Here is a 22,214-nt window from a genome sequence, read left to right on the forward strand (position 1 = left end):
ACTCCCGTTTCCACGGAACCCCCCCCCCCCAGACTCCCGTTTCCACGGAAACCCCTCCAGACTCCCGTTTCCACGGAAACCGCCCCACACTCCAGTTTCCACGGAAACCGCCCCACACTCCCGTTTCCACGGAAACCGCCCCACACTCCCGTTTCCACGGAAACCGCCCCACACTCCCGTTTCCACGGAAACCGCCCCACACTCCCGTTTCCACGGAACCCCCCCCCCCAGACTCCAGTTTCCACGGAAACCGCCCCACACAACCGTTTCCACGGAAACCGCCCCACACTCCCGTTTCCACGGAAACCGCCCCACACTCCCATTTCCACGATGCTTCAAATGAAAACGCATCGAGAAGTTTCCCGTTTCCACTGAACGGTTCTGAGATCGATGGCCGTTGCCATGGCAATGCGCAGTGACTGCTGGGTGTGCGTTGCGTGATTCTTACAGGAGGAACAGCCGCCGTCCAGGCCTCCGCCTCCTCGCTCCCTCCCTCCGCCGCTCCGCCCGCCGCTCCCGGGTCTCCGGGCAGCGTCCTGGTCTCCCGGGGCGACGGCCGGGTGTCGGGTGACGCCGACATGGCCTCCTCCGCGGTGGTGGCGGCGGCCGGCGAGAGCGTGTCCCCGATCTGAGGAGGAAAAAACAGCCGGTGAGGGGCGGAGGGGCGGCGGCGCCTCAGGTGACTCGGGGACTCGTACCGTCGCACTCGGCTCCAGCTCCGGCTCTCGGGTGGCGGCGCCGGCGCCGGCCGGAGGCTCCGTCTGGAAACAACATCCATTATTCAAGAGACATTTCAGACGCTCCACCTGCAGAACCCCGGGGTGTGTGTGTGTGTGTGTGTGGAGTCAGGGGAGAGGGTGGAGGGGGAGTGGGCGGAGTCTAACAAGCTGTGTGAAATGGGAAGGCGGAGCCCGTCTGTTCAGCTGTAGAGGAACTCCACCCAGGAGGAGGAGGAGCTCCAGCAGCTCCACCTGCCGATCGGCTCATCGACCTCCAGGGTGGAGAAGGAGGCGGAGCTCTGCTCCTGCAGATCACATGACTCACGGTTCCACGGCAGGGGGGGGGCGGGGCTTCGACAACCAGCAGTTCGTATTCCACAGGAGAGCAGAGGAGGGGCTCTGTGGGCGGGACTTACCGGCGGGCGGGGCTTACCCGGGTGGGGACCACGTAGTGCTGGATCTGGTCCTGCGACACGGGGATGTGCTCCAGGATGACCTGCAGCCTCATGGTCATCATGCTGGTCATCCAGTTGACCAGGCTGGGGCTGATGTCGCTGGACATGCGGCGCTGTAACCATGACGACAGGCGGTCAGGCGAGACGCCGCACAGCGGGGCGCCGTTACAGAGGAGGGAGGGAGCGAACCAGCCGGTGGTTGATGAGGGCGGTCAGCGCCCGGCGGTCCCCCCGCAGGCAGAACAGGTTCAGGGCCAGACACTGGAACAGCGCCTGGTTACACATCTGGAGCAGCTGCGGCCCGAACGCCTCGTCTGCAGGGACACACACAGCCGGCGTGACCTCTGACCTCTCGCCCGGGGCCTGACCTCTGGTATAGACACACAGAAGGACAGACAGACGGAGGACAGGCGGGAGGACAGGCGGGAGGACAGGCGGAGGACAGACGGAGGACAGGCGGGAGGACAGGCGGGAGGACAGGCGGAGGACAGGCGGGAGGACAGGCGGAGGACAGGCGGGAGGACAGACGGGAGGACAGGCGGAGGACAGGCGGAGGACAGGCGGAGGACAGGCGGAGGACAGACGGAGGACAGACGGAGGACAGGCGGGAGGACAGACGGAGGACAGGCGGAGGACAGGCGGAGGACAGGCGGAGGACAGACGGAGGACAGACGGAGGACAGGCGGAGGACAGACGGAGGACAGGCGGGAGGACAGGCGGGAGGACAGGCGGAGGACAGGCGGGAGGACAGGCGGAGGACAGGCGGGAGGACAGACGGGAGGACAGGCGGAGGACAGACGGGAGGACAGGCGGAGGACAGACGGAGGACAGACGGGAGGACAGACGGGAGGAGAGACGAAGGATGGAGGGAGGACAGATGGGAGGACAGGCAGAGGACAGGCGGAGGACAGGCGGAGGACAGGCGGAGGACAGACGGAGGACAGACGGAGGACAGGCGGAGGACAGACGGAGGACAGGCGGAGGACAGGCGGAGGACAGGCGGAGGACAGGCGGAGGACAGGCGGAGGACTGACCGGTGCAGGTCAGGATGTGGGTGGCGATGTGTGTGAGCTGCTGTCTGAAGAAGGACATGTTGGTCTGGGTGATGTCCACACCATCCAGCACCGACACCGAGGACTCTCTCTGGGGGACACAAGGATTCATGAGAGACTGGCAGAGACCACCAGAGACCACTGCAGATCACCAGAGACCAGCATCTGCCGACCACGAGTCCTCAGTGTCCTCCGCTCGGACAGAAACCTGCAGCTGATCTGAAAGTGAGATCAGCTGATCCGTCCAGACTCTGGTCCACATCAAACAGGACCCAAAGTCCCTGAGGTGGACCCTGGTCCCTGAGGGGGTCCCTGTGGAGGGTGGGGGTGCTGGACTCACGAAGCTGTCGGTGATGTAGTCCTCCAGTTCGTCCACCAGGCGGTCGGCTGCAGCCTGCAGGAGGGAAACACACCGTCAGGGGGCGGGGCCTCGGCGGGGGGCGGGGCCCGGCGGGGGGCGGGGCCCGGCGGGGGGCGGGGCCCGGCGGGGCGGGTACTGACGGCGATGTTGTGGCGGCTGGGCTCGGCGCCGTTCAGGTAGCTGGTCCTGAAGAAGGCGGTGAGCTGCGGCTGCAGCCGGCTGAGCGGCTGAGGCTGGCCGTGCAGCAGCAGGACCAGGTCCGGCATGGTGAAGGTCTGGACCAGCAGGACCAGCAGCTCCCCGAAGAACCCTGCAGGGACACGCCGGGTCAGGGGGGCCGGGGTCAGGGGACAGACCGGGTCAGGGGGGGACCGGGGTCAGGGAGAACCCTGCAGGACAGCAGAAGACTTGGACACACTCTGGTCTGGTCTGCAGAGTCACCTGAAGGGGTCTGAGCTGTAGACCAACATGGAGACCAAGTTCTAGACTGACCTGTGGGGCCCGGGTCCGGTCCGGGTCCAGACTGACCTGTGGGGTCCTCGGGGCTGATGAAGATGTTGGTGGTCTGGGACAGCCGCTGCATGAACTGGGCGATGCTCTCCGAGTCGTTCTGGTTCTGGCCCAGAGACCCCATCATGGTGCTCAGGACCCCGGTCACGATCCCGGTGAACAGCTCCGGGTTCAGGGCCTCGGCCGGGGCCGCGACCGGGGCGTCCGCGGGGGGGGCGGGCCCCGGCCCGGCGGCGGGGGCGGAGCCAAAGGGGGGCGGGGGCGGGGAGAAGACGGGCTGGGCCTGGAGACAGAGGGAGGCGGGTCAGCGGGTCCCGGTCCGGGTCCCGGTCCCGGAGGACGCTCGGTCTGACCTGCTGCATGAAGTCGTTGACCCCCTGGATGAAGGCCGGGACCCCCGACGTGGTGACGGTGATGGAGGGGGCCCCCCCGGGCCCCGGGCCCCCCCCGCCCGCCATGCCCAGCAGGGAGCCCAGCAGCTGGCCCAGGTCCGGACCCAGGTCCTGGCTCTGCAGTCCCGGCTCGCCGGACTCGCTCTGGTTCTGGGGGGGAGGGGTGGAGCCGGCAGCAGGGGGGGGAGGGGGGGGCGTGGGACCCGAGGACGAGAAGGAGAAGGACGACGAGGACGAAGACGAGGACGAGGACGAAGAGGAGAAGGTGGAGCTGGAGGACGAAGACGAGGAGGACGAAGACGTGGCTGAGGGACCGGCTGGAGGACGGAGAACAGAGACAGGCCTGGTCAGGACCCGGGCTGGGGACCGTTTAACGGTACCTGAGTGGAACCGGAGCCGTGCGGACGGGGACCAGAGTCGGTTCTTAAAGCGGCGGCGCGGCGATCAACATGTGGAAACGACGGTTCAGTTCTTCTACTGGAAAACGCTGCGTCCATCGAACATGTGACCACGACTCCCCGCTCGCTCTAACAGCAGGCAGCCGGCTTCCTCTGCGGTGTCTGTGTCAAATAAGGCTGAACATGCAAACAGCTCCCCGAGTGGCGGGAAGTGTAAATGCAGTCACGGCGGCGTCTGTGGCCGTGAAGGCAGGAACCGAAAACAGTACCGTTCAGGACCCGGTACCGTACCTGAGGGATCCAGAAAGTACTGTCTAATGATACCCAGCGGAGCCAGAACCACCCCCCCCCCCAGGACGAACCAGAACCACCCCCCCCCCCCAGGACGAACCAGAACCACACCCACCCCCAGGACGAACCAGAACCACCCCCCCCCCCCAGGACAAACCAGAACCACCCCCCCCCCCAGGACAAACCAGAACCACACCCACCCCCAGGACGAGCCAGAACCACACCCACCCCCAGGACGAACCAGAACCACCCCCCCCCCCAGGACGAACCAGAACCACACCCACCCCCAGGACGAGCCAGAACCACACCCACCCCCAGGACGAGCCAGAACCACCCCCCCCCAGGAAGAACCAGAACCACCCCCCACCCCAGGACGAACCAGAACCACCCCCCCCCCCCAGGACGAACCAGAACCACACCCCCCCCCCAGGACGAGCCAGAACCACCCCCCCCCCCAGGACGAACCAGAACCACACCCCCCCAGGACGAACCAGAACCACACCCCCCCCCAGGACGAGCCAGAACCACCCCCCCCCCCAGGACGAACCAGAACCACCCCCCCATGACGAACCAGAACCACCCCCCCCCAGGACGAACCAGAACCACACCCCCCAGGACGAACCAGAACCACACCCACCCCCCAGGACGAACCAGAACCACCCCCCCCCCCAGGACGAACCAGAACCACACCCCCCCCAGGACGAACCAGAACCACACCCACCCCAGGACGAACCAGAACCACCCCCCCCACAGGACGAACCAGAACCACACCCCCCCCCCCCAGGACGAACCAGAACCACACCCCCCCCCCCCAGGACGAACCAGAACCACACCCCCCCCAGGACGAGCCAGAACCACCCACCCCCCCAGGACGAACCAGAACCCCCCCCCCCAGGACGAACCAGAACCACACCCCCCCCCCCAGGACGAACCAGAACCACACCCACCCGTCTGTCCCGGCAGCAGCAGCTGTCCCACCAGTCCACTGATCATCTGGTTCAGGGCCGCCGGGCTGAAGGCCTGGGGGGACATGGACAGAACTGGGTCAGGGGGGGACATGGACAGAACCGGGTCAGGGGGGGACATGGACAGAACCGGGTCGGGGGGAGGCTGGGCTCACCTGGCCCGGCGGCTGGCCCGGCACGGCAGCCCTCACGTTGAAGGCGGCGGTCCGGGAGCCGAAGGGGGGCGGGGCCATGCCGGGGGCGAAGGGGGGCCGGGTGAACAGCAGGCGGGCCTGGGGCTGGGGGCCGGCCGGGGGCGGCGGCGGCGCGGTGGGGGTGGTGGTGGGCGTGTTGGGGCCCGTGGTGGTGGCGGAGGAGTTGGCGGTGGAGCCGGAGCCCGGCGGGGGGGCGGGGCCCGTGGCGGCGGCCGAGGCGGCGCTGGTCGCCACGGCGGCGGCGTACTGGCTGATCTGCTGCATCAGGTTCCTCATGAAGTCCGGGGGGAGGGCGCCTGCAGGGGGCGACACACCCCCGCTCTCAATCAGGTCTGGATAAACCCCGCCCCCAAACCAAAATCGACCAATAGCCCGCTCCCCTCCCGCCGCTCACCCGGCTGTCCGGCCGCCTGCTGCCCGGCCGCCGCAGGACTCGAACCCGCACCTGCAACAACAACCACAAGAACCGTGAGGGGCTCCGCCAGCGCCGGGGGCCGGGGCCGCGGGGGGGCGGAGCAGTCGGACCGCCGGGGGCCGCGGGGGGCGGGGCCACACACCGTCCGTGTTCATCTGCATCATGACCACCGGGACGGCCTGGTGGCTGATCCTGATGACCCGGGGCCCGGCCTGGCCCGGGGCCGGGGCCGGGGCCGGGCCGGCCTGCTGACTGGACGGGGTAGTCTGTGGGGGGGAGGTCTGTCCCTGACCTGCCTGCTCTGACTGGCCGGCCGGCTGGGGGGGCGGGGCCTGTCCCTCAGCGCTGTTGGCGGCAACAGTCACTGTGGCGCCCAGGTTCATCTGAGGAGAGACGAGAGTGAGACAGAGTGAGGCAGAGTGAGGCAGAGTGACAGTGGAAAGAGGAGAGCGAGAGAGGAGAAAGTGAGACAGTGAGGAAAGAGTGAAGAGAGTGAGAGAGTGGAGTGAGAGTGAAAAGTAGGGATGCACGATATCTGCTGATAAAAGCGTAAAAACACGTTTATCCGGATCTGCAGATACGAACATTTCTGCCGATATTCACGGCCGATAAGGTGACGCAGTAACTGGGCGTGCGGTGACATCCATAGTGCGCAAACACTTTTTTTTTTTTTTCAAGTGTTTAATTGAAATGGTTTTGTTCTTCAGCCTCATTCCTTATACTGAAGTGGACGGGCATTTCAGGTCTGAGCTAGCGAGTTTACATTTTTGCACTGCTTGTTTTTTGTTAAAGCACTTTGTTATAGGCCTGGGCGATTATATGATCGTGATTGTTGATCGCGATTAATTTCCAGTCGATCACGGTGATCAGCTGTGAGCACATTTACTCGATCAGACATGGCAGAAATGTGCGTGACGCAGCCAATCACAGTCCACTTATTCCAGCTCAACCTCCGCCTGTCAGCTGTCTGAGAAGTAAACAGAGATGAGCTGAGTGGAGCCGAGGGCAGCGAAGCAGAGGAAGTCAGCCATGCCTCGGCGTTATGCTCTGAAGATGAGGCTGCTGCTGACAGGACAGGCTGCTCCACCGCACCGCTGCTAGCTCACCGCTGCTAGCTCACCGCTGCTAGCTCACCGAGCCGCAAGGAATCTGGTCTTTTGAGTCCAGGAACTACTTGTGATACAGTTCAACTAACGATGGTTCAGTTCCTCTCTTTTCTGAAAAAACGCTGCACTGCATCATTGAACATGTCGCCACGTCTTGCCGTGAACACTCTTCTTCTAACAACATGCAGAGAGCCTGCAGCGCCCTGCTTCTTCTGTGGTGTCTGTGTAAAATAAGGTTGAACATGCAAACAGCACCCCTAGTGGCATGAAGTGCAAATGCAGTCATGGCGTCGTCTGTGGCCGTGGCCTGGATGAGGATCTCCTGGGGTTATTATGTTTCAGAAACCAGAATATTTATCTTAACACGAATATTGACTGCATGTAAACGCAGCCAGCGTCGTCTTTTCAGGCCACTGCACCGTACGAGCAACATTCTGAGAGGAGGAAAACGATTAATTTTGTCTATTTTTTTTATATTAATGTAGTTTTGTGCCGTTACATTTTAAGTCTAATCTGTCTAATCTAGATTATTTAAATGTTGTACATTTGATGCAAGCATTAATGATGGCAGCAGCATATTTAGCATCATAACTTGAAAATAATGTTTCCATTCTGAAGCACCTTCATTATCTCCAGGCCGTTTCTTTAGTTTTTTAATCTTTCATAGCCTCAAATCCTCAGGGCTGGAAACTGTCGCACTTTAACTAACGATCATTCAGTTCTTCTCTTTTACTGAAAAAATGCTGCATCGCAAGATTTTTTTTTCCATTTACTGCACTGTTCAGTGAGATTGTTCTTCTATTTTTCTATGTTTATGTTATTTAATTTGCATTGCTATTTGCTTGGTTTGTTCATAAAATGTTAAACTATTCTATAGTTCTAGTTTTCAGTGCAGATGCTTCAACACTGGTTTAAAAACAATATAACATATCGTGATTATAATCGAGATTGAATGATTTGAAAAAAAAAAAATTGTGATCACTTTTTTGGCGTACCGCCCAGCCCTACTTTGTTAGAATTATTTCAGGGGAGGACGCTGCAAGTCGGCTGTTCAGTTAGGAATATGATTGTTTTCCATCTGAAAATGATTGTTTTCATTTGTTTGCACTGCAGAGCTCTGACTCTGCCACCAGGTTGTTACAGCAGCTCTACAGTCAGATGCAACTCGGTTATGTTTAAATATGCATTGTACGTTTGAAGTTCATGTGAGCTAAAGAAATTATTTTTCTGTATTTCAACACTGAATGTCTTGAATTTGAAAACATAATACGTTTCTTATTTATGGTAAAATCAAATGTTTTTTGTCTTGTTTTATGTATGTTTCTTAAAGGACCTGTATCCTGCTTTTTCAGCTCGTCCAAACCCCATTATTGGCTCTAACATGGTAACAGTTTATTTTTGGCGCTAAGGAAAAGTCATTTTGTGTGAAATAAAAGATTTTCTGGGGCTAATTCTGAAACCCGGAAGAGAAAACGCTCTGTTTCACTGAAATCCCGCCTCTCCCCCTGTGGACTTTGACTGGCAGCTACTTCAACCAATCAGGGCTTCAAAACAAATACGCTAGCTAGCTTTAGCTCTTTAGCTCTAGCTTCTCCACACGCAAAAACGTCTTTTCCTGTGAGAAACTCACCAAGCGCAGACCCTCCAGACCCTCCAGACCCTCCAGACCCTCCAGACTAGAGGTCGACCGATTTATCGGCCGGCCGATATATTAGGCCGATATTTGGACATTTTTCTCCATCGGCCATCGGCCGTATTTTCTTTTAAAAAGACGATTTTTGATCCTTTGTATAAAATGACGCAATTTTTGATCAGGCACATGTGCGGGCAGCTAAAGCTGCCGCTCAAGAAAGGACCCCTGTGGCACGCTGCTGCATTCAGTTACGTCAGAGCGGAGCGTGCCCGGTGGAATCCAAGCTGTGGGAAAAACCTGCATCTGTTGCATCTGCAATGAAGAATGGATTTGTTGAACATTTCAACGTTTCTGTGGCTCTGTGGCTCCAGTCTGCAGCTTATCAGTGTTTACTGCAGAAAAAAAAGTTTGGCCGGGGAGCGCGTCGTGCTGCGGTGCTAACGCTGCTAACGCTGCTGTGTTCGACCGTCGGAGAGTTATTTTTTTCTTCTTTTTCTCCGTTGTCCGGTCGCTGCACAATTTAGCGTGGGCAGGGAAAAATCGGCTATGCATATCGGCATCGGCTGCCCAAATTTGGACAACATCGGCATCGGCCCCCAAAAAACCCATATCGGTCGACCTCTACTTCAGACCCTCCAGACTCTTGCTCTTGCTTGACTGTTGCTTTCAGACGATGGTTAAAGTTTATCTCCATAATCAGAGATACAAAAAGCAGCAACGCTGATTGCCGAGGGCCTGCGGGGGGGGGGGGGGGGGGGGGGTACTCAGGGGAGCCATCTTCACCGTGTGACGTCAATGTGGGAAACAGAGCGTTTTCACGGTGGGAGGGGCTGCCTCTCTGAGCAGCAGAAACACCAGGAAAGCTCAAACGCAGGCACAAAGGAAAAAAACTGCTTCGGGGAGTTTTTGATGAGAACATGACTGTATGACAAGGTTAAAACATACAAACAGTGAATTTTGCATGACACAGCCCCTTTAAACAAGTAAGACTGTCACAATAGCAGTAACATGTAAATTCCACTACAGGAGAGACTTCGCTTTCTTTACAGTGAAAAAAAAAACCCTTGTGATTCTCGGTATCGTATCGGCCAAAACGGGTTTCGATACATCGGCATGTCGGATATCAGCAAAAATCCAATATCGTGCATCACTAGTGAAAAGAGCGAGAGAGCGAGGGGGGAATAGAGTGGGACAGTGTGAGGAGAGAGAGTGACAGAGTGACGAGAGGCAGAGAGAGGAGAGTGAGACGGGGTGAGAGTGAGGAGAGTGAGCCGCCACCTGCACTGGGATGTGGTGGTGCACGGCGCCGGGCACGCCGGCGGGGGGCGTGTAGTGGGAGAACGGCCGCACCACGTGCAGGTGGCGCGGCGCCGGACTCATCAGGTTCAGCCGCAGGTCGCTGAGCGCCACCAGGGCGTTACCAAGGAGACGGAGACACTCCCAGGTCAGGACCAGGGTCCGCTGGTCCACCTCCCGCTCCTGAACACACACACACACACACACACACACACACACACACACACACACACACACACACACACACACACACACACACACACAGACGCTGTGACCTTATTGATCAAAGTAATCAGTTACTCCTCAGTTCAGAGTCGTGCTGGTGCGCTGTGTTCACTGACACCCGGCCGGCTCCGTTGACCTTCATTGACCTTCAGTAACCTTCCGTAACCTCGGTAACCCTCCTCATGACGACTGACCAATGAGCTCACAGCTCCCCTGGTCCAGGTCCTGGTCCAGGTCCTGGTCCAGGTCCTGGTCCAGGTCCAGTTTTCCCAGGTGTCATGACCTTTCTGACCTCACAGTGATGACAGAGACGGACACCACCGATCCGCGGGGGGGGGGGACTCGGCCGTCAGTGGACCGTCCTACAGGCTGACCGCGTTAGGGTCCTGACCCCTGACCCCCGGTGCCTCCTGCCGGCCTCACCGTGTTGTTGTTGTACTCGGCGCCGGCGGCCGTCTCCAGGATGCCGTGGGCCCTCTGGATGAACGGCTGCAGCCTCTCCTCCACCCGGCGCAGCTCCGTCAGCATCTCCGCCAGCTCGGCCGGGCTGGGGTGGCTGCGGAGAGGACAGACCGGCGTGAGGACGGCAGCGCCGGGACGCCCCGACGGCGGGCGGAGGCGAGGACGGACGGTCTCACTTGGGTCCGGGCTGCGGAGTCGGTCCCTCAGCCTGAGCCGAAGAGGACGGGGGAGGCGGCGGCGTGGACGGAGGAGGAGACGTGTCCATGGGCTGAGCAGAGGGAGACGGGGTGGAGGTGGTGGAGGAGGAGGGCGGAGCAGCGGCAGCGGCGGCGGCGGCGGCGGCAGGAGCGGTGGAGTCGGTCTGGGAGGACGAGTCCGTCCCCTGACCCTGAAACCAGACCAGACCAGGACAACCGTGACCACAACAAGCTGAGAGCCTACAACAAGCCCCGCCCCTCACTGACAGTGTGATGACATCATCTAATCTAAGCTCCGCCCCTCACTGTGACACAGCATGATGACATCATCTAATCTAAGCCCCGCCCCCTCAGCCTTTCAGTCTGTTTCTCAGAAAACCACCATCCTGGCCCCGCCCCCGGCTCACCTCCATCCTCTGCAGCAGCTCGTTCACGTCCCTCAGCAGGTTCTCCGCCAGCACCAGCCGGAGGCGGGGCTCGCTCTGCACCGGCTGGTCCATGTCGATGTGCACGTTCACCGACCCGTTGCTCTGCAGCGGAACACGCAGGGAGTTAACCACGAGGGCCCGGCGCCGGGCCGGCGCGGTGCGGACAGGCGCTCACCCCGGTGCTGGTGGTGACCCGGGCGTTCCGGGCGTTCTCCCCCATCCCGGAGACCATCTGCTGGACCGACATCTGCAGGAGACGAGAGGACATCCGCACTGACCGGTCACTTCAGACTGGGTGGCTAGGCTACAACCAGCGGCTAACACCACGGGGTGGCTAGGCTACAACCAGCGGCTAACACCACGGGGTGGCTAGGCTACAACCAGCGGCTAACACCACGGGGTGGCTAGGCTACGACCAGCGGCTAACACCACGGGGTGGCTAGGCTACAACCAGCGGCTAACACCACGGGGTGGCTAGGCTACAACCAGCGGCTAACACCACGGGGTGGCTAGGCTACAACCAGCGGCTAACACCACGGGGTGGCTAGGCTACAACCAGCGGCTAACACCACGGGGTGGCTAGGCTACACCATAGGGTTGCTCGTAAGGCTGCAACTAACGATTATTTTCATAATCGATTAATCGGACGATTAATTAAACAATCGATTAATCAGATAAATGACACTTTTTTGCAATTACCCCCTAAGTTTAGCTTGAAGTTGTTTTAGGCATGTTCTGTGTTTTTCAACCTTTTCTGACCCAAGGCACACGTTTTTCCATTCAGATTAACAATAAAAAGTAATTCCAGTCAAAGTGTCTCTAAAAGCAATAAACAGAGAGACTAGGCCTGGGCGATTATATGATCGTGATTGTTGATCGCGATTAATTTCCAGTCGATCACGGTGATCAGCTGTGAGCACATTTTCTCGATCAGACAAGGCAAAAATGTGCGTGACCACAGCCAATCAAAGTCGGCTTTTTCCTGTTCAACTTCCGCCTGAAAGTTGTCTGAGAAGTAACCAGAGATGGAGCTGAAAGTGGAGCCGAGGGCAGCGAAGCAGAGGAAGTCAGCCATGCCTCGGCGTTATGCTCTGAAGATGAGGCTGCTGCTGACAGGAAAGGCTGCTCCACCCGCACCGCTGCTAGCACACCGCTGCTAGCTCACCGCTGCTAGCGCTCCGCTGCTAGCACACTGATCCGCAAAGAATCTGGTCTTTTTAGTAGGAACTACTTGTGATACAGTTTAACTAACGATCGTTCAGTTCTTCTCTTTTACTGAAAAAACGCTGCATCGCATCATTGAACATATCTCCACGTCTTGCCGCTAACACTCTTCCTCTAACAACATGCAGAGAGAGCCTGCACGCTGCAGCGCCCTGCTTCTTCTGTGGTGTCTGTGTAAAATAAGGTTGAACATGCAAACAGCACCCCTAGTGGCATGAAGTGTAAATGCAGTCATGGCGTCGTCTGTGGCCGTGGCCTGGATGAGGATCTCCTGGGGTTATTATGTTTCAGAAACCAGAATATTTATCTTAACACGAATATTGACTGCATGTAAACGTAGCCAGTGTCATCTTTTCAGGCCACTGCACCGTACGAGCAACATTCTAAGAGGATAAAAACGATTAATTTTGTCTATTTTTTTTGTGTTATTGTAGTTTTGTACTGCTACATTTTAAGTCTAATCTGTCCAATCTCGATTATTTAAATTTTGTACATTTGATGCAAGCATTAATGATGGCAGCAGCATATTTAGCATCAGAACTTGAAAATAATGTTTATATTCTAAAGCACCTTCATTATCTCCAGGCGGTTTCTTTAGTTTTTTAATCTTTTATAGCAACAAAAATCCTCAGGGCTGGAAACTGTCGCACTTTAACTAACGATCATTCAGTTCTTCTCTTTTACTGAAAAAAAAAAAACGGTGCATCGCAAGATTTTATTATCTTGGTGCTAGATTTTTTTTTCCATTTACTGCACTGTTAAGTGAAATTGTTCTTATTTTTCTATGTTTATATTATTTAATTTGCATTGCTATTTACTTAGTTTGTTAATAAAATGTTTAACTATTCTATACTTCTAGTTTTCAGTGCAGATGCTTTAAAACTGGTTTAAAAACAATATAACATATCGTGATTATAATCGAGATCGAATGATATGAAAAAAAAAATCGTGATCATTTTTTTTGCCATATCGCCCAGCCCTAAGAGAGACAATATTTCGTCTCTCAGTGTGAAACCTGGGCCTTAGTGGATGAACTCAGAGTTGATGGCAGGAACTGAAAAAACATAAATACAGGTAACAACTCCTCAACAACTAACTCTCTGCTTTAGTTTTTTTTAGCATCAGGCTTTAAAGATCATGTCAGAGAGATGTTGTTGAAAATGGGAGCAAGGACAACATGACCTGGACCTTCATTGTTACAGTTCGGATTGGATAAAAACCAAACAAAATAACTAAGAAAAATCTAAACGAACCCTAAGTTGTGCTGTTAATTGAACCATGACGGTGCAGTGGAGAGACTCACCCAATATGGCGGCTAAGCTGTTCCAGCTCATGTTTCAGCCTTGTCTAGCGCCACCTGTAGTTTGGATGTGTCACTAATTCTCTGGTCTCAAAGTGCAAGGCGATCAGCGGCGTCCTGCCATCTACTGATATAGAAGACATGAGACTTCTGCCCATCGCTGACAGAACAGAAACTTCCCTGTTTTTAACACTGATTAGGTGAAACTGGATCATTTCTTGCATCAAACCTGACAGTATCTCGTGGTTGAAAAACATTGTTCTAAATAACAATGAAGACAAAATTAATAATTACTCAAAAATGGTTTATTAGTCTTCTAACTAAACTACACAAAAACTGTACAATTGTACTGTTTTAAGTACATCAATAAAACAAATAAAAGGTTCTGAGTATCAAAAAAGTATCAAAAAACAAAATATCAGTCCACAAATCAGACTCCTTTGCATTCAAAAAAAAGTTATTCTGATTGTCATTCTCTCTCTCATTAGTGCAACGTGTCAGTGACTCATTTTCTGAAAACAAACAAAATTAAACATAAAATATTTTTTTTCCTTTAAACCAAGGATGTAGCTGCAATAATAAAAATGAAGTAAACTCAATGAAAAAGTGCAATAAAGGAACATCGTGTTTGTAATTTTACAGACACAATACAACTGCTGCACTTGGACAGCTGTCTTGAACCTGATGAGGCAGGCTGACCTCCTGGGACTGCACTACTCTCCAGATCCTCCTTCTATTCATGCACAGGAACGTGAGCATCTCCTCATGCTGTGGGGCGAGGCCGGCCCTCTTCTGAGAGCAGAGACTCCCTGCAGAGGAAAAGATTCGCTCTGCAGGAGTCCATGTTGCAGGAATACAGAGCACAGACTTTGCGACCTTTGACAGTGTGGGGAAGCTCTTCTCATTCCCGCCACCATGTGAGAGGGTCTTCCTTTTTGGCTGGAGGCGGCCCTGCAAAGTACCTCTGAACTTCATCCCTGACCTTTTGGACCATTTTGTCCTCCTGGGTTCCGCCTCGTCCTCCCGGTTCTGGCTGTCTGAGTCAGGAAGGAGCTCGTCCAGAGCAGAGTGTTCTGCTGAACACTGATTCCTGTTGTTGTGTGGAGCCACCGCCATCGCTCTCCTTGGCTTTTATAGCAAGGACTTCAGCTGCCCCTGGCGCCTGCTGCCGTCTTCAGGCGTGGGAAACTTGAGCTTTAGAAATTGAGGGTCAAGTGCGGCTGCAATGAGAAGTGGGCTTTTCACTGGGCTCCCCCTGCTGATGCAGTACTGAACTGATCCCTCCATTTCTCTTCTACACCATGTTTTGCACTGGAAAGAAAGGCTTTCCCTGAACTGGTCTCAAAACTGCCTTGCTGCATGGACGGCTGCAGCCCTTCGACCACCTGTGGGAGACAGGAAGCAGTAGTGTACTCCTGTCCACTGACACAAACTGTAGCACATTCAAACGGCCGCAACCCCTCCACCAACTCTCCAAGCAGTGCCCACGGCTCTGCCTTCAAGTCCAAGTATTTTTTGCCTGTGCAGTTATTTCAGGGTCAGAGTTGCAGTAACTGGCCAGCGCTCTTCCAGGAGTCTCCATCATGTAAAAACTACTGTTCCATCTTGTTCTTACATCCTGGATCATGCTGTGTTCTGGTGAGTGCTTCTGCTTCGCCACTCATTTTGTGTGAGTCAGCTCACTGTTCTTGAAGTATTCCACGATGCTCCTTGAGGCACCGATAGATCTGCTGATGTTTTCTTTGAGGGCATTATTGATGATGAGCTGGAGTGTGTGCCCATCCATGCTTTTGTTCCAGTCGTCGCATTGCTGCTACCGTGTTAGCCCCGTGGTCGTGCACTACTGCTTTTATTTTTGTCAGCGAGATGTTGAATTTTTCTACAACCTCCTCCAGCCGTGTCGCAGTGTTCTCAGCAGTACGCCTCTCCTCCAGATGCGAGGTAGCCGGGTTCAGGGTCTTCATTTGCCAATCGTCAGTCATGAAATGGCAGGAAAGCCCCAGGTATGCCTCTGTAGCACGACTGGTCCATCAGCAGTCAAGGCAAGGGAGCTAACGTCTTTAAGCATCTCCTTTACCTTAAAAAGACATGACTAAAGTTAACATTTTAGGAGAAGAGACCCAAACTTAAAAACTCTTTTAGATTAGAATAATTTCCTTAACTTATCAGCAATTTACTGTATTGTCAAATATACATCAGCTTCACTAAAATATTTAACTAAAATATTTAACTAAAATATTTACCCAGAGTGAGTGACAGAAAGAAAGAAGCAGGGATAGAGACTTACCTTCAGGTGTGTTTCATTGTATTTGTCCTCCATCAGTCTTGTGAAGTGTGTTCTTGATGGTAAGATGTACCGTATTGGCCCGAATATAAGACGATGTTTTTTTTTTTCCAGAAATTGCATCCTAAAAAATGGGGTCGTGTTATAATCGCGGACTTACGGTAGATGGTCAATACGCATCCGCGCCGCTAGATGGAGCCAAAGTATCACTGAGCAGAGAGCGAGTGGAGCGATGAAATGAGATCAAATGATCTGATGAAACATGGCGGATCATCTGGAACAAAGGGGCTGAATGCTGGACAACTGAGCAACAACAGAGGAGAAGTTATGATACCAACTTTAAACTGATGGTGATCAACGCAGCAGAGTCATCAAACTACTGCCAAGCCGCCAGGAGGTCTGGTGGAGCAGAGCCTCGTTCTTATTGGAGAGCACAGAAAAAACACTCCAGATGCTAACGCTATGAGAAAAGCTTTCCGTGGTCCTGAGAGACGCTTCAGAGAGACTGATAGAAGGGAGAGAGAATACGTCTCTGAAAGACGGACAGACGGAATGTCCACCACCAGAGCCTGATTCAGCTGAAGGACCTGGACAGTTATTTACATCATTTATGCAGGTTGGACCCCTTGAGGTTCTTATTTGTTGCTTATTGTTTCTTATTTTGAAAAAGAGAATATATTTTTTCATTTCATTTCCGGTGAAATGTTATCTCAGTTGTGAGTTTTTGAGTTTATAATAATTGTATAATAAAAAGTTGTTTTATGAGTGACCTTACTGTCTTCAGCATTTTTTTTTTTTTTTTCCACAAAATGATCTTTGAAAAATAGGGGTCGTGTTATAATCGGAGTCGTCTTATATTCGGGCCAATACGGTATTCAGGGTTGAAGGTGTGAATCGTCTCTTGAAAGCCTTCACCATCAACTATGGAGATGGGCCTCATGTCTTTAATGATCACATTCAAAGAGACAGGGTGAGGGCAGCTGCTTGTTGTGGAGAACAAGTCTGCTTCTTTTGAATGTAGTCATCCATGGCGCCTGTGGTCTTCTTGTGCCTGCAATACATTGGATTAAAAAAACAAAATAAATGACAAATAACTAAAAAAAAAATGGAATTTGTGCTAACCTATAGTGAAGCTGACCTAGTAACTGGTCTACTAATAATTCAGAGTGATAAATTGACAAAATAAAGCAAGTGTTTCCATCAGAATGCATTTGTTGTACTAATTTTCTCTTCACCAAGTCCGTAATATCAATAATTCTTATCTCTCCCTCCGAACGGAAGATGTTTGAAAATCGTGGGAGTTTAGTAGAGACGGGTCCAGTCTAAATACACGCTCATACAGTATGTCTAAAAATACAGCCGCATACACCCCCCCCCCATCACAGACCAGAGTGATGCTTTTTCAGCGTTCATGCGGTCAAAACAGAGAACACGGCGGCGATAAGAGACCGCGGTGACGACAATGACATGTTAAAAGCCAACAGAGACAACAGTGTGCTTTCACCAACATCAAGTTCAACAAGTTCACTTACCGAGGGGAGTCTGGATCGGCTTCGAGGACTCCCACGTGTCTTCTCTTCAGATGCTCGTGCATCGCGGTCCTGCTCCCGTGCCAAGCGAAATCCATTTTGCAAATATTGCATGTGACTCTTTTCTTTACTTTATCGAGAGTGAAACGCTCCCATGTTTTTGATCTTTTCGGACGATCGCAAGCCTGAGACGAACTGGATGCAGCCATCTTTGTTGTGGTCGCTGCTGTGCCTGCGCAGTGAGTGCTCCTTGCCCAGTGCTTATGCGCCCACAACAAAGATGGCCGCGTGTGTGAGAGGTTCCATGTGGAGATTTCACCGGAGCTCTCTTCTCCGCAGCTTTTAAGCTACAACTAAAGTCCGAAAACACTCGCGACTAGTTGGCGATTAAAAATTGATAACTACATTCGTTGGCAACGAATTTAATTCTCGATTTTTTTCGATTTAATCGATTAGTTGTTGCAGCCGTAGGTGCTATGCTACACCTGGACCACCCCCCTCGGGACCCACCTGGATCTGCTGGGGGTCCATGATGTTGAGGGGCAGGTTGAACGTCCCCAGCATCACGTAGCTGTTGGCGTTGCGGTCGTGCGGCGGCACCTGAGACGCTCCCTGCGAGGATGAGGACGGCCCGCTGTCGGCCGACGAGCCCCCGGACCCCGAGGCCGGCTGGGACGGAGGGGGGGGCGCGCGCTCCACCAGGTGGATCACCTTCCCCCCCACATCTGGAAGCAACACATCTGTCAGACACTGACGTGAAACGGGAACGTCAGCCAGAGAGATAGAGATGGAGCTGGGCGCTGGGGGGGGGGGGGGTCCGACTCACTGTAGTCCCCCAGCGTGCGCTCGTCCTGCAGCACCCGGCCCTGGTAGATCAGCCTCTGCTTGTCCACTGGGATGCCGACTGAAGGAGCAATGTGCTCCTTGAACTCCCTCACCGTCAGCTGGAAGACGAGGAGAGTCCAGATTAAACTGCTGCAGTGGACGTGGGGGGGGGGGGGGGGGGGGGCGGGGTCTACCTGAGCTCCCACGGTGTAGGTCCGGCTCTGGGAGTCCAGGGTTTTGACCGTCACCTCAATGTCTGCACTCTGCTCTTCCATGGTGTTCCTGAGAGGAAGCAGGAGTCACGTCAGAATCAGATTCAACCAGCGGAGCTCAAAGATCAGAGGTCAGAGGTCAGAGATCCAAAGCTCTGTCCATAGACCACTCAAAACCTGAAAAAGAAAAAAAAAAGTTTACGATCAGCCAAACGGTTCGTCGTGTTTTCGCGATGAGACTCTAGAAGTGTTTTCAGTGATTAAACTCAGATGTTGGTGTCACGACCTGAACTTCTCCACAGTGCTGGAGTTCACTGGGCTTCCACACGGCTGTGAGAAGTCACGCTTCATGAGGAAACTCGGTAACGGCTCACACTTCAATCACATGTGCTCCTTCAAACTCCAGCTTGTTGGTTGGGCAAAACAAAAAGCACGAAGTCCCTCTGGAGCTGGGAACGCGAACAGCGACACGGAGGCGTGAGTCGCTGCCGCCGCTCCAGGATGTCAGGAGCAGAGACCATCTGGATCTGGACCGACACGGCAGAACGCAGCGACGACAGACCCGGAGCTCAAAGCGCTGCTATTAAAGTGATGTGAAAAACCACCAACCCAGGCCAGTCCACCGCCGCTGCTCGGCCCGACATGACACACCGCACCGCCTCTGCTCACTTCGCAGTAACACTCCTGTTTCCAGCGACCTGGAGCCGCGTAATGTCTGCAATCTGACAGTTCAGCCTCATTCCAGAGGAAACCGCTTCACAGGCGAGCTAGCCGACCAGCTAATGCTAACGCTAATGCTAACGCTAAAGCCAAACACCCGCGCCGCCGCCGATAGCCTGCTCAGCACATCCAGGCGCCTCGTGCGGCTGTGAGTTTACCTTAGAGAGGCGTCCTTCCTCCAGGAGGATCCAGGGCGCAGTGGTTTGTTTTGCTCAGATAATCTGTAATCTCTTCTCTGGATCTTCTGGTATTTACCAGAAGCTTTCTTCCGCTGCTCCCCTTCTGAAGGCGTTCACACTCTGCGTAACACTCATCAGCGCCCCTAGTGGCCGGAGGGTGAACTGCAGACGGGGCCGGGGGCTGCTCCACTTCATTAAGGCCCCTGGTGGCCGGAAGGTGAACTGCAGGCTGGAGCTGCTTCACTTCTTCCCCTTCTCAGACCGGATAAACCAGAAAAACGAGAGTTTCTATGAATGTGTCTTGATAGGTGTACTTGTACTTTTTGTGTACTTGATATTCACTGAAATACGTTTATAGATTGTGTATTATTTACAATTGTGCATAGGAGTCTGTTTTGGAAGGATTGATGGACAGGTGACAGATAACCTTTGGGGTTTAATAATAATCATAATCATAATCATAATCATAATCATAATAATAAAGTGTTTAAAGTGCTGAAATAGGTTTGAAATCATTTGAAAAGATTACCTCAATCATTATCCAGAAAGAAAGGCAGTAAGAGTGAAGAGGAGGTGCAGCGCTGTGCTGAGATTACACATCTCAGCAGTAATCTGGGTAGGTGGAGGCTGGAGAGCAACACAAATCCTGCAAACATGTAGAAAGTTACCAAGATCATTTTTTCATGGCTTGTCGGCATCTTGTACAACACATAGACAGTAAATAAATGGACAGACCTTTCGTGACGTCACCCATAGAGTTCTCAACCGCCGTTCTGAAGACTTCAGCGAGTCCAGCAGGACGTCTCCACGTTGAATATTTGAAACCAGATGTAAATGTGATTGGTCCAGCCCATCACGTGACCGCATCACGTGGACAGAGGAGGCGCTGTGATAGGGCGACTTATGCAAAACTTTAACTCGTAATATAAAATCAACAGATGATTTATGTGAAAATCAGAGTCTGGTGAAGCAGCAGGTTCTAGAAACTAGTGACAGAGACCAAAATATGTTCTGAAACCGGGCGCTTTATATGTTTATTTGCACTCTGAAAATCGGCATTTTTTAATGGGTTCCAATAGGACCGGGGCTCTTTTTGAAACCAGCATCATCGCCCCCTGCTGGAATCTCTCCGGAATTACAGCTTTTTTGCACTTCCGCATTATCTTCATGATTTATGAGACGAGGTTGGCGCCTGGTTCAACAGCACTGATGAGTTCTGTTTTTGCTTCTTTCTTTTATTCATGGAGTAGACCTATGGAAAAGGGTCATGAGGTACACGAAAAATATATATGTTTTTTTTTCTTTGACTTTCTATTCTATGCGGAGTATGACTGTAAAGACTTTTTTCCCTCTGGGATTAATAAACGCGTTTCCTGTATTTTTGACTTCCTCGATGCTGCAGTTCCCCCTCCGGCCGCAGGCGGCACTGTGACGTCAGCGCCGGCTGGTGACGCGGTCCCTCAGAAGAAGCCGCGGCCGCAGGAAGAAGAGCCAGTCTGGGAACATGGCGCTGCTCGCGGAGGCTTCCACCGGGCAGCAGTTCGAGGAGTTTCTGAGCGCCGCGGGGAACCGGCTGGCCGTGGTCCACTTCCAGGCCGCCTGGGCGCCGCAGTGCGGACACATGAACGAGGTGCTGGCGGAGCTGGCGCGCGAGACGCCGCAGGCCGCCTTCCTGCGGCTGGAGGCCGAGGCGCTGCCCGAGGTGTCGGAGCGCTACCAGGTCTCCTCCGTGCCCACCTTCGTCTTCTTCCGGGCCGGGCGGCCGGTGGACCGGCTGGACGGGGCGCACGCCCCGGAGCTCACCAAGAAGCTGCGGCGGCTGGCGGAGAGCGGCGGGGAGGCCCCCCCCGGGGCCCCCGGAGCCCCCGCGGCCCCCGCCCCGGACCTGGAGCAGCGGCTGAAGAAGCTGATCCGCGCCGCGCCCGTCATGCTCTTCATGAAGGGGGCCCCGCAGGAGCCGCGCTGCGGCTTCAGCCGCCAGATGGTGGCGCTGCTGCGGGAGAGCAACATCCGGTTCAGCAGCTTTGACATCCTGTCCGACGACGAGGTCCGCCAGGGCCTCAAGACCTTCTCCAACTGGCCCACCTACCCCCAGCTGTACGTCAACGGGGAGCTGGTGGGGGGGCTGGACATCGTCAAGGAGCTGGCCCAGTCCGGGGAGCTGGAGTCCACCTGCAGCCAGACCCAGGACCAGGACCAGACCCAGACCCTGGAGCAACGGCTCAAGACCCTGGTGGCCCGCAGCCACGTCATGCTCTTCATGAAGGGCAGCAGGGAGGGGGGGGCCCGCTGCGGCTTCAGCAGGCAGATCCTGGACCTGCTCAACCGGACCGGGGTGGACTACGACACCTTCGACATCCTGTCCGACGAGGAGGTCCGCCAGGGCCTCAAGACCTTCTCCAACTGGCCCACCTACCCCCAGCTCTACGTCAAGGGGGAGCTGGTGGGGGGGCTGGACATCGTCAAGGAGCTGGAGGACAGCGGGGACCTAGTCTCCGTCCTGAGGGGGGAGTCGTAGGAGGGGGAGCACCTGGTCTCAGTCCTGAGGGGGTCTGGTCTCCTGTGGGGAGAGAAGTGAGGGAACCCGAAGGAGACCAGCAGGACCAACTGGTCCCCCTCCAGCCTGTGACGAGACACTGCAGGGTTCTCCAGGACTCTCCATGACCCTCCAGGGTTCTCCTGGACTCTGCTGGACTCTCCGGGACTCTGTTATTGTTGTTTCAGATTGTAGATTCCAAATAAAGCAAGAAACAAACGTCCACTCTGGGTTTTGTTCCTGAAGAGAGACAGGCGCCGTCCTCTCTGGTCCTGGTTCTGTCCACCTCTCTGGTTCTGGTTCTGG

General features: G+C 54.5%; 1 protein-coding gene and 1 pseudogene across 5 annotated transcripts in view; one reads left to right on the forward strand and one right to left on the reverse strand.

Annotated features, from left to right (window-relative positions):
• LOC115397342 (BCL2 associated athanogene 6) overlaps positions 1-20,148 on the reverse strand; it is a 37,251-nt gene extending 17,103 nt beyond the window's left edge. For 2 of the 5 annotated variants that reach the window (XR_003932461.1, XM_030103589.1), the window contains exons 1-24: positions 20,108-20,147; positions 19,902-20,018; positions 19,352-19,624; positions 18,456-18,543; positions 18,263-18,380; positions 17,947-18,161; positions 11,275-11,346; positions 11,079-11,201; positions 10,651-10,862; positions 10,436-10,568; positions 9,770-9,970; positions 5,895-6,135; positions 5,732-5,782; positions 5,299-5,633; positions 5,126-5,198; positions 3,451-3,806; positions 3,080-3,380; positions 2,728-2,897; positions 2,567-2,620; positions 2,209-2,317; positions 1,364-1,488; positions 1,153-1,287; positions 699-761; positions 449-628 (exon numbers count right to left, since the gene is read on the reverse strand). Coding sequence is in view for 4 of the 5 variants with exons in the window: in XM_030103589.1 (XP_029959449.1) it covers positions 449-628; positions 699-761; positions 1,153-1,287; positions 1,364-1,488; positions 2,209-2,317; positions 2,567-2,620; positions 2,728-2,897; positions 3,080-3,380; positions 3,451-3,806; positions 5,126-5,198; positions 5,299-5,633; positions 5,732-5,782; positions 5,895-6,135; positions 9,770-9,970; positions 10,436-10,568; positions 10,651-10,862; positions 11,079-11,201; positions 11,275-11,346; positions 17,947-18,161; positions 18,263-18,380; positions 18,456-18,536 (3,348 nt within the window). In the remaining variant the exon portion in view is untranslated. Of the gene's footprint in view, positions 1-448; positions 629-698; positions 762-1,152; positions 1,288-1,363; positions 1,489-2,208; positions 2,318-2,566; positions 2,621-2,727; positions 2,898-3,079; positions 3,381-3,450; positions 3,807-5,125; positions 5,199-5,298; positions 5,634-5,731; positions 5,783-5,894; positions 6,136-9,769; positions 9,971-10,435; positions 10,569-10,650; positions 10,863-11,078; positions 11,202-11,274; positions 11,347-17,946; positions 18,162-18,262; positions 18,381-18,455; positions 18,544-19,351; positions 19,625-19,901; positions 20,019-20,107 lie in introns of all 5 variants that reach the window. The other 3 variants (XM_030103590.1, XM_030103592.1, XM_030103591.1) reach the window with 3 other exon arrangements.
• A 321-nt stretch (positions 20,149-20,469) lies between these two features.
• Positions 20,470-22,214, forward strand: part of LOC115397361 (glutaredoxin 3 pseudogene) — a 1,781-nt pseudogene continuing 36 nt past the window's right edge.

Source organism: Salarias fasciatus, chromosome 11 (assembly GCF_902148845.1).
Source record: "Salarias fasciatus chromosome 11, fSalaFa1.1, whole genome shotgun sequence".
Taxonomy (NCBI): Eukaryota; Metazoa; Chordata; class Actinopteri; order Blenniiformes; family Blenniidae; genus Salarias; species Salarias fasciatus.